The sequence below is a fragment of the Cupressus sempervirens genome, chromosome 2 (genome assembly GCF_028749045.1).
Source record: "Cupressus sempervirens isolate cs-2001-9-10 chromosome 2, ASM2874904v1, whole genome shotgun sequence".
Classification (NCBI taxonomy): Eukaryota; Viridiplantae; Streptophyta; class Pinopsida; order Cupressales; family Cupressaceae; genus Cupressus; species Cupressus sempervirens.
This window is the reverse complement of record NC_143119.1, coordinates 145,043,259-145,057,732: the sequence shown is the minus strand read 5'-3', so window position 1 is coordinate 145,057,732 and position 14,474 is coordinate 145,043,259. Positions and strand designations below refer to the sequence as shown.

At 35.2% G+C, this 14,474-nt stretch overlaps 1 protein-coding gene across 6 annotated transcripts in view; it reads left to right on the top strand.

Moving 5' to 3' along the window:
* LIG6 (DNA LIGASE 6) overlaps positions 1–14,474 on the top strand; it is a 332,994-nt gene that overhangs the window by 166,065 nt on the left and 152,455 nt on the right. For all 6 annotated transcript variants that reach the window (XR_016359818.1, XR_016359817.1, XM_089812972.1 and 3 more), the window contains 2 exons: positions 12,999–13,158; positions 13,463–13,570. Coding sequence is in view for 4 of the 6 variants with exons in the window: in XM_089812972.1 (XP_089669098.1) it covers positions 12,999–13,158; positions 13,463–13,570 (268 nt within the window). In the remaining 2 variants the exon portion in view is untranslated. The remainder of the gene's footprint in view (positions 1–12,998; positions 13,159–13,462; positions 13,571–14,474) is intronic.

The window sequence follows — 14,474 nt, the reverse complement described above, 5'->3', positions numbered from 1 at the left end:
CCTGAATCAGATAATCTTTCTTTCAAAGGCCTCTTTTGACCACGTGCCTTAGCTCGAGGACGAACAGGGGTAAATCCATCCTTATCCTGCATTGGAGCCTTACCCTTACCTGTAGCATCTTGTGGATTCATCCCCTTGGTAGTATTAACCATTTGAGATTGTCCTTTCCCTGTAGTATCTGCCAAACCACCAGCATTTCCAGCTGTAGACCGATCCACTCCTTTGAAACTCGAGTTACGGGGGCACTGCCACAGTAAATGACCATACTCATGACAAATCCGGCAACGGAAAGGGAGGGATTCATAATCTAACTGCTGCACCCAAGAAGAATCCCCCAGACAAATTTCCAAAGAATCTGGTAATGGGTTATTCAAATTAATTTCAACACAAATTCTAGCAAAAGAAATAACCTTTTTATCGAGGGTTTGATGTGCGATCGCGGTTGGCTTCCCCAACAAAGCAGCAATTTGTCGAAGGATGTCTTCACGCCAAAATTCCAAGGGAAGACGAGGCAAGCGAACCCAAACTGGCACTGTTGAAGGGAGATCCTCAGCAGAATTAAAACCTGAATGCCAAGGTTTGACAAATAACCCCACATTGTTGTAGAAATAAGGGCCTCCTTCAAAAACACGATCACGATCAGACAGGCAAGAGAATACAACAAAAAAATAACTATTCCCTGCCAACATAATCTCCATATCGCCTTCCACCTGCCAAGAGCGGCGGATCCATGCCTCAAGAGCGGATAGGGAAATCCGGATTCCAAGAAATTTGCATATCAAAGCATGCTTGGTCCAATAATCAATGTCCTCCATTACAACTGTTGGAGGAATAACCAGAACAGGGCGATCATGGCTACGCGGAAGACAACCATTAACTTTTTTCAGCTTGGAGCTCTCCCCTGAATAAAACGATTCAGATCGCATTGCATGCATAGTTGGAGAAGAACCATCTGTTCTCACCAACGGAGAAGAAATCCCAGGCCCTGCCATGCAAACAATAAAACCCCCAATCCAAAATTGACTGCAGAAGATCTCGAAAAACACCGACGCAAATTATGTCCAGCAGCTAACAATCGAAACAGAACAGAAAAATAGTAAAGATCAAACACCAAGAACAGGCTAGGGGAAAAACCCTAGCCCAGCCGGCAGCCAACGCTTCTCAGAGACTCCATCGAATGCTTTCCCACAAAGGGTTTGTGGTAAACCTAGTGTATTTAGAAATAAGAAATATAATATGATATATAAATATAATTATTATTTGTATGAAAGACAACTTTACTCATTTCAAAATATATAGAGGAATATTGAAAGTTAGGAAAGGACATTGAGGGGTATATAAGAAGAAAATGAGATATATAAAAAAGAGGGTCTGCAAAGATTGAGTTTGACAAAATTGAATAAAGTCCGTCCCCCCTTGTTAAGGGACATTACAATCAATAAGTGCAATCAATTCACCACTACAATGTCCCCATTATTAGTGTTAGTTTCGAACAAGAATGACTACAAAGAAATTGGTTGGTTATGTTCATAAAAAATCTAATTAAATATTTCATATTTTTTTAATCAGTTGTCTAACTTAAAATGATTAACATTCGTAATAAATGTCCTCCACTGAGTTATTGGATCGTACTATGACATTCATAATAAATGCCCTCCACCAAGTTATACTTGGATCATTCTATGACATTCACAATGAATCCCCTCCACCATGTTATACTTGGATTATATACTTAATGATTATATTCATATATTTTATCTTTTATTCCATTGTAATTTAAAGTCATAAATAATTAGTTAGAAAATATATATTTTTTATATGCCATATAGAATCACCTTATATTCTATATATATATATACACAAGGAGGTTTATCTAAAATAACGTAAATATATTTCTACAAATAAAATAATATAAATCCGTCATATATAAATGATTTATATTCCTAAACATACCTCTTAATACTTTTCTACGATGATTTTACCTCTATTCCTTTCAAAAGAAGAAATCACTCATATTTTCCTTTTTTAATATATGGAAGCTTCTTACCATCATTTACCCCTTTTACCATGTATTGATTTCAGCACTTTATCTTTTATGCCCTCTAAAATAATTGATGCTCCCTTTTTATTATTTTAATTCTCATTTTTGCTTTGCCTGATTAGATGATGGAAGTATGTTGGTGTTTTGTAGCTTTTCTCAGATAAATTGTAGCATATATATATATATATATAATTATAAGATTGTAATTATGTTAATGAACAAACATGTCCCATGAACTCACTTTCTTATATATATAAGAGGTCGCTAGCATTTGGAAAACATATACCAAAACATGGCAATGCGAATACATGGTAGGAGACCTCTAAAACTAACTTGGTATCAGAGCACGTTGAATCTTAGGGATCTTTATGACATCTGTGTGGTGAGTTGTAGAATACTGTGATGTTGATTCTGTGTATAGAATATCAACCATGTTTAATGTGGTCTCTCACCATGTTCCGAAGATAACAGTCATGTTAAACATTAAAATGTGATTGATTCGCATTTAGAGTGGGGATGATGATCTTAATGATGATGGGAAGAAGGTGGATGTTATGGGAGATAAGAGAACAATCAACGCAAAATAGCGACTAGGTTGATCTATGCTAGTCACCGAATAAGGGAAGATAAACTACAGAGAATTCCTTACTCAACATATGATTGATTATAGTCTCAAGTGAATCAATTCCAACGCTTGCAGAAGTCTTTTATCGTATGGAAAATTGGACTCGAGGAAAGTATTTGATAGGAACAATAAAAGATCCAACACCAGGGTTGCGTCCTGGGCATTCTCGACCAAACCAACATTTAGAATTTGGAAGGAGTGATAGGAGGCTCCCATTGAAATGTACAATCATATTGAGGGATGTCATGAGTTATTTCCTTGGCTAGAGATCATCATGAGTGAAAACCAGATAATAAAGAATATTGGGCCTTGACTCACCAAAGCGAACACTAGAACATATCAAAGGTCCCCTAGATATTATAATTGCAATGACTATACAAGCACAACACAAAACAAGAGAAATTTACAACATCGAACTTAAATCGGGAAACATGAGCAAGCAAGATTGAGCACCTTATCACCATGGCATATTGAATTCGACATCAAAAGCAAGGAGGAACATACATACACTAAGATGACTTAGATGAGGGTTAAATTTGTTCATTGACCCCAGTGATTGGATCACTGCACATTAAGACTGTCAAGGACCAATCATACTAATAATACGAAGGGGGACGTCAAACTTGTAAACGACATCCATATCCGATACCTCAAAGCATGTCATACAATGTTTCCGACTATGTGACTTGAGATTGGCAGTGGTTGTATGCTTATCCAAGTTATAATCATTTTGTGAGTCCAAGAAACCATTGGAAATAAAGAAGCATTTAGAAAATGCCAAAGAAAGAATATAAGTAGTCGAAATTAGGTTTGACCTAATATCATGCACGAAAGACATACGATGTCATGAGGAGTGTCCCATGTCACGCGGTTATGGAGGACCCCCACCGATTGACTAGAGATTAAAGGGAGGAGATTTGAATATAAGAAGGTAAAATTAAGGTTGGCCCTCAAAATTATAACATGAAAGAAGGAACCCTAATGATTGGAAAAGCCATCCTATGAAGACGTGGGTCCATCAACGTAAGTAGGATGAAACTTACACGGGAATTAGGACATATACTAGATTTTGCAAATATAATATGTTTTATATATTTAGAATAATATTAACTGTTTATATATATGTTCTTCTAAATATTATATATAATTAAAGAATTACAAATTCTCATTTTATAAATGTGAAATCATTGTTTATGATTGTGGATTATTGAATATATATATACACACAATTGAGAATTATAATATGAATCATCACAATCATAATGTTGTTGTTATTGATAAGCATGAGTTAAATTACTAAAAATCTAATTGACATTCTTATTTGATTTAAGATTATATTTAATTGAATAATGTTTATGAAATATATAAAGATTCATTATGTGAATATATTATATTTTATTCAGACATTTATCTATATTATTCTTATTTTATATTTATAAGAGCTATGTACCTTGATCTTTTCCTTTGAGAATGTTGTTGCAAGAAAAATAGGGAGATTGAGAGGGAGAATGATATTTTAGGCAACCTTGAAAGACAGGGAGCAGCTAGATGATATGATTCAGTCAACCTTTGTTAATCTTGGTCATATTGATTAAGAGGGAGTAAATCATGTTGTGACGATTCTCCGTGATCAATAAATTCTAGCAGACAAGAGGACAATGATTCATGAATATGTCTCTTATGTGATTTTAATGGGCCTACCCCCTATGTATATTGTAAGGAAGTGACGACTTCCAAATGATGTCACTTGTATTTGCAGAAGTTATTTTAAGGTGACGATCTTACAATAACTTGTATTATGAGATCAAATAAATTGAGTAAATGGTGAATGTCTTGCATCTCAACATTCTAGGAGACCATTACTCGGAGTATTTGGTGAATATCTTTGATATTCTGGGAGGCCAATACTCTTGATATCATATGTGATGTCAAACCTTATATTGAGTAATTGGTGAATATCTTATGATATTCTGGGAGACCAATATTCGTGATGTCAAATGTAATGTCATACCTTATTTGAGTACATGGTCAATATCAGATGTCGATATTCTGGGAGGCCAATATTCTTAATATCAGATGTGATATCAAAACCTTTTGAGTACTTGGTGAATATCTTTGATATTTTGGGAGGCCAATACTCGTAATATCAACCGCAATATGAAAATGATAGATATCATCTGATCAAAGATATACATACATATATTGCCATACCTAATATTACCAGTGGTGCAATACATGTCTTGTGTTTATCCTCCCTAGCTAGGAGGGAGTGTTGATGTTTTGTAGGTTCACTTAGATAAATTGTAGTGTATATATATATATATATATATATATATATATATATATATATATATATATATATATATATATATATATATATATATATATATATATATATATATAAGATTGTAATTATGTTAACGAACAGACATGTCCCATGAAGGGACATGTCTATTCTTTACTCACTTTCTTATATATATAAGAGGTCGCTGTCATTGGGATAACATATACCAAAACATGGCAATGTGAATATATGGTAGGAGACCTCTAAAACAAACAAAGTATAAAGAGGATAATTAATATTTGTGGCATGTGCAATAAGAAGTTGCTGCTTTTAAGACGTGTTTTTTACTTCACATATAACCTTGGATGATTGGATCATTGCATCCCTATCCTCAGTGATGACAAGTGTAGATTATATAGTACACCGTAAAACTTGGGCATATGTGATATTTTTCCCTTCCTAAGGTCATGCATCAAGCCAATGTATATATCGATGGGTGATAATGCATGTATTTTCCTGTTCATTTTACCTTCTTCGGTGCTATGGCTGCAGATCGATATTCAATATTTTTGAATTTGCTTTCCCTTATCACTTCGTTGTAATCCAATATTTAAATTTGAATATATGAATGCCTGTTTGTTTGTCCTCTCATTTCACCTACTTTCTTCAATGGGAATGTATATCAAACACTTCTCATTCTACTTTGACATCAGTGACAACATATTTCTAACATGTGTGTGTTCATGTTATTTGTTAGTGGGCCCCAAAGCTAAGTGTAGGTTATGACATACTAGGTCCAATATAAAGCAAGTTTATAAGATTGCAGACTGTGACATATATAATTCATAAACTGGCTACATATTACATATAGTTTCCAAAAAATGTATCCCACATGCCAAGGGAGTTTGTAAGGTTGGAGTGATGCTTGAAGGTAGTTTTGCATTTCTTCTGTCTGCACATTTTGTCGGTTCTGCAACTATTATGTCTTGTTATACCAAAATGTATACTCTTGTTGCTTTATTGTAAATTTCAATGTGCTTTAATGCTAAAATCTGTATTCCTTTTCATAGTGTTCAAAGCAATGGTCAGCTGCACACAGTTACCAGCCCCTTGATATGTGTTAAAATGTAGGTTGTGAGGGCTTTAAGGATAGGCATTACAAAATCAGTGTGTAGTCAATTCAGACAGGAATACTTTGAGTATATGTGGGTTTTAATATGTTTTTAGCACATAAATTTGTTTTTCATCTGTCTCCATTTGCAAGTTGTTTACATGAGGATTTCTTGTCTCTACATATTTTCTGGGATTCCTTAGTAGTCCTTTATGTATTTCCCATTGTGTGTTCATTTTCCTTTTTTTGTTTTTGGATTTTTATATTTATGAATTTTCATATTAAAATTATAGAAAATCCAAAAAGATTATCAAGTCAAGGAAGGCACCTAAAAAATATATATGGGGAATTTACTTATTTATAGTGATTTCTCCGTTTCCTTGCATTAGTTTGTTGTTGTGGTTTGTCAGGCGTCAGTTTGCAAAATCAGCAAAAGTTTTCAGTGACAAAATACTTCTATCCCTTGACAGGTCCAATTTCCTTGAAATTATATTAAAGTGTATAAATAGTAAGTCAGTAGTACTCAAGTTTAACTTGGTCTTGTTTCTTAGTTTACTACCAATAAAAGTGAAACGTTGAAGAAAAGTTATTTGAGTATGCCTTTTGTTAAATAACTTATTGGGAAGTCTTGCATTACCACATTCTTCCTAAAAATGATTGGAGATTTGTTAAATATGAACCTATTAATGAGCTAAGCAATGGTTTGTAAAATAAAAATAAGACAAAAATGCAGTGAAACACAGGGACACATTTCCTGTAAACAATCAAGTTTCTTATATGGGGACAAGGGGACGAGAACAAGGTGTTTCCCCACCACCTCCATTTTGACAATATGTAATTCCTGTAGTTGTTTTGATATCATGCTGCTCATTTGTAATCATCTTTATGATTGTTCTTATATAATAGAAATCTTTCGTTTGCCGATTCGACAATTTAATTAGTATTTAAATCTCTAATAGTAATTGATAAGTTGATATTCTATGTTCAGTTGTCCAGTATTTGGCATTTGCAATTTTGCAATTTTGCTTCTTATACTGATACATCTTTTTATAATTGGCATATCAAGCATACAAGAAAAACTCCTTGGCAACTTCTCACCAAGGCCTAAAAGAAAAATTTTGTCAAAAACTCACAGTGATAACTTGGCAACTTCTTGAGAAAAGTCAACAACTTAAAAAAATTCTTAAATTTAATTAGCAATGCATTTTTATTGCAAAATTCAATGAGGAGATGCTTTGAATGAGTGCATAAATGAGTGAACACAAGAAACAAGTTGAGTCTAGATATATTTAAATGCAATTTGGGTACAAAATGAGATCATCATGTGGAATTGGTAGCAGTCTGAAGCAAAAGTAAATAGTAAATTGTTTTTGTAAAAATATAAGTAAATACAACATCAAAACAATTTTTATCTTCCTCTTCCTAGCTCTAGTAAAAACTTGGGGAGAGGTAGAGGGTCTACTCCTTAGAGTCCACTGTGGTTGTGCCTCCTTACTTTGACATGGACTAAGTGTGGCTTAAACTCCATATTGGAAAAAGATGGCGTTCAATATTGTTTATTAAACTCTTAAGGCATTTAGAGTACTTAGGGAATGCCTTTATTAAACAAACCTAGATGCAACATAAAGGTGATAAAACAATGTTCCATTGCTAGTAAGGGAAACAAGGATGGGTTGACACTGGGGACATGGGAGAAGTCAATGAAGTGGGTATTAAAAACATCGACTTAATTCGATGTGATTTCCCCATCAATTTCTTATTTTGTTTTTAAATTTGAAAGTAAGGATCTTGGAGCAACAACCCCTATTGGATCAAGGGGCAACGTCCATTGCGAGGTGTTGAGGATTACTCGTGGCGTGCTCCCTCTTTGCACAGCCTTTGGATTCGTCACTTTGAAGCACTGTTCTCTCGAAATTGACATTTTTGAACACCCTAGGAAGTCCTGTTCAAATCCACTCTAAATCAACCTAAATCCTCACAAATCACCTTGCAATACCTTGGAAGGTTAATTTTTTTGGCTTGGACAGCAAAGTAGAATTCACAAAATGCAAAATGATCTTTTCTTGACAACAAAATTTATTCAATTTCTGTAGCTGTGAAATAGACATGTAGTTGCCGATTTCTTAGTGATTTGCAACTTCTCGGTGAGTAATTGTGGCAATTATTTGCCACCTCCAACTTCTTGCAGGCAACTCAAAACTTGCCTAGTTCTTTGCTAGCATTGCCATCCCTGCCATCCCCAAATTGAAGCCCCCTTTTCCCCGTCTTGAAAACCTATCTTGTCGTCACCTCATCCCCTATGCCCCAGGGAGGAATGTTATTGATAGTATTTTATTATTATGGGTTGCTTTGATGTCTAATGAATGAAGTAAACATTATATTTTTTATTTATGGATGTGGTTTTATTTCCTATTTTCTTAAGGCTTAAACCCCTGTTAGAGTAAATAATTAATTATTTATTCTATTACTTAAGCTTACTTAAGTTAATTCATTTATTTAATATTTAGTAGTTAATTGTTGTAGTGATGAGTTGTTGACAACACGAGAGTTTGTTCCCTTCTAGTATGTTCCACCTTTTTGCGGAAGTGTGCTTAGTTGTCAACCTTATGTTCTACCACTTTCTAGTTTGTTCTACAAGCTTCCTTGAGGCCTTTATAAGCGGTCTCTCTCTCATTGTAAAATCATCCATTCACATTGCAATTTCATTTTCCTATTGTGAAATATTTTCTCCCGCTTTGTTTCCTTCAAGCTCTTGCTCCTTTGGTTTCTCTTCAGCAAGCTATTTGCATGCAAGTGATCTTGGCGAGTTGTGGAGTTGGATTTAATCAACTCCCACATGGTATCAGAGACTCCCTGCTGCTTCTTGGTCTAAAGGATTTTTGAAGTCACGATTCGGAGACACAGACCCTAGTTTGTTTGTGATTTTTTCTTCAATGAGGATGAAGAGTCTTGTTTAGTATTTGGAGAAAAGGAAAAAGAGGGTTTGACACAACAGATTTGATATTTTTTGGGCTTTTTTCCTTTCTTTTTTGGAGGTGCGACGATGGGGATTTAGAAAAAATAACTATAGAGGTGATTTTCAAATAGTGATATCTCCCTCATATGGACTCGTTTTTTCGAGCAATTTTTTTTGTTTTGGGGTAAGATTTCATGATCTACACATTGGTGCAGATGGTTTGAGATCTCTATTCTTGAATTTTTTTTGCAACTCGCAATTCCCGTTTTTTGCCACTTTAAATGCTTAGTACGGGCTCATCTGGATACATAATCTGGTTTTGTTTTTTTTGAAAGTGTATATTTTTTAGTCTACTTTTCAGATCTGCAATTATATTATAGATTTTGTAGATAGAAATACTACTTTCAAAAATAGGCCCTAAATTGGCTATTGTAATTGCACTAAGTAAAGAGTGCCCAATTGGAGGAACATTTTCTTTCCTGTAATTTACTTCACAATAAAACCCTTCTACTTATGTTTTCTTCTTTCTCTCAATGGTGGATCCATTTGTCACCCATCTCACACCACACAACTATCACACCTGGAAGGCACAAATGACACGATTTCTCATGTCAAGGGCTTATGGTCATGTCTCGATGAGAATCAACCTGTTCTTACATGAGCTTTTGAGGTTCTTCAGCATAGGAACAAAATGGATGAGGCCATGGGATTGATTGCACTGAACATTTCAGACAGTCTACTATTTCACTTGGATGGTTTGACTACTCCACGAGCTTATTGGCTCAAATTTTAGACTTTGTTTGTGTAATGTCCCCTTTTTAGCATTCATAGCATGATGTTGTCATTAGCCTATTTCCCCATGGTCCCGTAGGCTAACCAGGACATTAAAGGGACTTAGAGGCCATTCGGCCTAGATAGTTTCAGTTGCAGGTCTTTCTGAGGGGTTTTGAGGCAAGTTTGGGCATACTTACTATTTATAGTAAGTCATCTTGGGCACGGGCGGACATCCAGTGGCAACGGTATGTCGATGGTAATTGTTTAAAATTGACAAGAAGACTTGTTTATCACTGATAAGATTTGTTATGCATTGATAAAACTTTATAAAGTTAAATTTAAATATTTAACTTTATTAATGCATAGACTATAGTTTGTGGGAAATATTTAAATTAAAAGAGTCCCCTTTATTTTATAACACATTGGAGACATAAGTTACATAAAGGGAGTTATGTTTTATCCCACATTGAGAAAACGAATGATGGAGCCCTTGTGAGAACACTATAAAAGAAATGGAAGAGCTTCTTTTAAGTACGCTTGGAAATATCAAAGAAATTGGGAAATTTTCTGGAGATTATGTCTCAATAGTTTGAAGGACGAAATCCCTTCAAGCTGGAAATCTTGATGCCATTGAAAGATATGGTCTTGAGATTCAACATGGTAGCAGTCCGAAAAAGCAGATACGAAAAAGCAGGCTGAAAAAGCAGTCCGTAAAAGCAGTTCAAAAAGCAGATCTGAAAAAGTAGTCGAAAAAGCAAATTGGAAAAGCAAAGCGGAAGGGGCAGCATTGAAGGAAATTATTACAGCCATCTACAACCAGGTTCCTTTGTTAGTATTGCTTTTTAGGGTGTTATAAGTTTCAGCTGTAAGTGTGCATTATACCCAGCATTATCATTTTGTAATCCATGTAAATGCCAAAAGTCTTGGCCATATTTCATGAGCATTGTATTAGAAATTTCATTGCAATTAAGAAGATAATAGTTGCTGGTGTCATTTAAGCAATTCAATATCATTATTTATCAGCTAGTTAGTTTGCATACCAACTGTTTGTAAAAATGTCAGTTGGCTGTGATCAGTTAACTCGTGAACAGTCCAAAATTGATCAAATGGATTCACTTTTAGGTTCACAGTCACAAGCATTGCTTCTGAAGGATACATAGGAGCAGAAGTCGAAGCAGATATCAGATCCCTCTTCTACTGGTTCATCATCTTCTAAGAAGAAGGAGAAAAAGAAGACTGAGACTCCTACCTGTTCCTATTGTCAGAAAGGATCTCATGATGGGGCACATTGTTTTCAGAAGAGATTTGATGGCTATGAGAAACAAATTGCAGATTTGCAAGCTCTTCTTCAGAAGAACACTATTTCTTCTCCATCCTCTTCTACCTCACAGGGGTTTGCCTTTCAGTCTTGTTCCACATCTTTGCCATCTATGTCGAATCTTGGAAAGAGTCATGCATTACAGGCTTCCATTGCATCTCTTTCACAGGTTCCTTGGATATTGGATTCAGGTGCTTCTCACCATATGACATCTTTTCAAAGTGTCTTCTCTACTCTTGAGGCTTCTCCTATTCCTCATATTCTCATGGGGAATAACACTACCCTACCAGTCTGCGAGAAAGGTTCAGTTCCCATCCAAGATGGTATATTCAATGATGTATTGTATGTTTCATCTTTGTTTGCCAACCTTCTCTCGATTTCTCAGATTACACGTAGTGGATGAGGGAAGACAATTGAGTTCACTGCTGATTTAGTCTTCATTCGGGATCGTGTAATAGGAGGTCTTATTGCTACAGGGGTAGTTGATCCTTCCACTCATCTCTACACCTTCTCGCACTTTGGTCCACCATCTTCATTGTTGGAACACGCTACTTCTCTTTCGAAGGAGCATCATGTGGTGCAATCAGGATACTTGAACCTTTGTATTGTTCCTGAGATCCCTGTTTTGACTGCCACACCACATCTAGTTAAGGGCTTTTCTCACCTGCAGGATTCTTCTTCCACTCTACCTGATCCTCCAGCTTCATTCATTGAGACTCCAAGTACACTTATTGCGGATACTACAGCGAACATTCATGACAGTGTCATCGCACTTGCCTTGGGGATTCCATTTTTGAATCCTCATACTTTTTCCTTTGAGCATCAGCTAGGCCTTCTAGTTTCCCCTCTCATTCAGGGTTTCCCTTGTTATGTGCCCTTGTTCCTTCCGCATTGGAGTTTCATTGGTTCATCATTTCTACAGGAGCTCCATTATTCTGGGTGGGCTTTGGTGTCTATTCTAATGGGGGGGTTGGTTGTAGTTATGGTTTTGAGAGAGTCTCTTGAAACATTTCTGGTGGAAGTTGTCCTTGGGGGGTCTTGTTGAGGCCGTCCTTCCTTCATTTTTTCGGCATGTTTTTTACCTCTTTTTGGAGGAGGGTTTTTTCCATGTGGTTTTCTCTCTTTCTCCATTTTCAGCGGTTGCATTTCTTTGCATTGTACATGGGTACCTAACATGGCCTTGTTGCTGGGACCCATTCTGCATTTCATCTTAGTTTTGTGAGCTGAAGGCATTCCCCTAAGTTGCACTTAAGGGGGGGTGTTAGAGTAAATAATTAATTAATTATTAATTATTTATTCTATTACTTAAGCTTACTTAGGTTAATTCATTTATTTAATATTTAGTAGTTAATTGTTGTAGTGATGAGTTGTTGACAACACGGGAGTTTGTTCCCTTCTAGCCTTTTCCACCTTTTTGTCAACCTTATCTTCTACCACTTTCCAGCTTGTTCTACAAGCTTCCTTGGGGCATTTATAGGCGGTCTCTGTCTCATTGTAAAATCATCCATTCAGATAGCAATTTCATTTTCCTATTGTGAAATATTTTCTCTTGCTTTGTTTCCTTCATGCTCTTGCTCCTTCGGTTTCTCTTCAGCAAGCTAGTTGCATGCAGGTGATCTTGGCGAGCTGTGGAGTTGGATTTAATCAACTCCTACAACCCCTTGGTCTTTGAGTTCCTAAAAGTTTTCTTGTTATAAACTGGGCACTTATTTGTTTTTCATTTTCTGAAAGGTCTTTGATTTCCTAAAAGTTTTCTTGTTATAAACTGTGCACTTATTTGTTTTTTAGTTTCTGAAATGGTTCTATCAATAGAGCAATTACTTTTTGGCAGTTTAAGGATTAGAGATATTAGTTCATTTTTATACAATCGATGTGATTCTTACCTTCAGATATGATGGCCAACGTGCTCAAATTCACATGCTAACGGATGGTTCAATACGAATATTCTCTCGTAATTGTGAAGATTGCACCTCAAGATTTCCAGATGTGGTTGAAATTGTCCTTTCGTCAGTTATGTCAACTACAAAGAATTTTGTCTTGGATGCAGAGGTACTGTTATGTAATATTCTTTCCATTTGAGAGGATATTGTTATTTTTTTAATTATATTTGTTTCATTTATTGAATAAAGAATTGTTGGATTTGCATGGGTTGCATTGTACATTTTATTAATTGTCTTGTTTTCTTTCTTATAAGTAGACACCACTGTGTACCCTATTAATTGTGCTAATTTCTTTTATAATAGTGTATACCTTGATTAGACATACAGAATCTATGCTTTTTTCCAGTAGAATGTGCAAGAGAATTATTTTATGTTTAGTTTCATTTACAAGAGCTTTGTTTTCTGTCAATCAGTTGGTGGCTGTTGACAGAAATAATGGGAATAAAATAATGGCTTTTCAACATTTATCCTCACGTGAAAGAGGTCGAAATGGATCTTCTGTTCAGACTCAAAATATCAAGGTTGGGTATCATATCATTGGTTCCTCTGTTTATTTTGATTGATTGTGGATTCCTTAACGTGAATACAAGTTAAAGCCATTTCTCACAAAATAGATATTATAGCTATTTGTAATGGTTAAATCATATATCTTTCAAATGCAAGGGCAAAAGATTAATTGGAATGTACATTAGTACAATTGCTGACTTGGCGCAAGCCATGTTTATAAATAGAGGGGGTTTTAGTTTCACTTGATTCCTCTATCCTCTGCTTTATCTTAGTTTTCAGTGGTGTTTTTTTCTTTCTCTTTGTGATGAAAGCTTACAGTAAGTCTTTAATTGGACAATTTTTGAATCTGAATTGATATTTTTGTCCACTACGTTTCAACTATAAAGCATTCTGTGGGTGGACAGTAAGATTCTTTTGTTTGGCTGAGAAAATTTATACAACTAGGACAACTTAACAACCTCAGAGTCTACATGTAAGATGATAGTCTTCAATCAAGTCAAGCTGTCGAGTATGATTAGTTACACTAAGAATGTAGCATAGTTCATGCAGATCTAAATCTAAAGTAATTTACATGTTTCTAATTCAATAATGGTTTTGTGCATACTATTTAAATCCAATGCCTATCATGCAAAATAATGGTAACATGAATTTGAGAATATGTACTTACTAGATATGGAATCTATATCTATGAAGCCACAACATGAATAGATATGTACTTACTTTTTTGATGTTTCATGCAACAAATTTCAGAAAAAGTAATACAGATTCTCTCTTGGCTGGGTTAGAAAATTATGCTTGTACATTGAGTGGCTATGCCTTATTCATCTTTCCTATACTTCTTTGTTGTTTGCAAATGGAGGTGTTTCTTTTTCTGGGCAGACCTAGTCCATCATTGGATTTTAAAAACCTCAGACAACA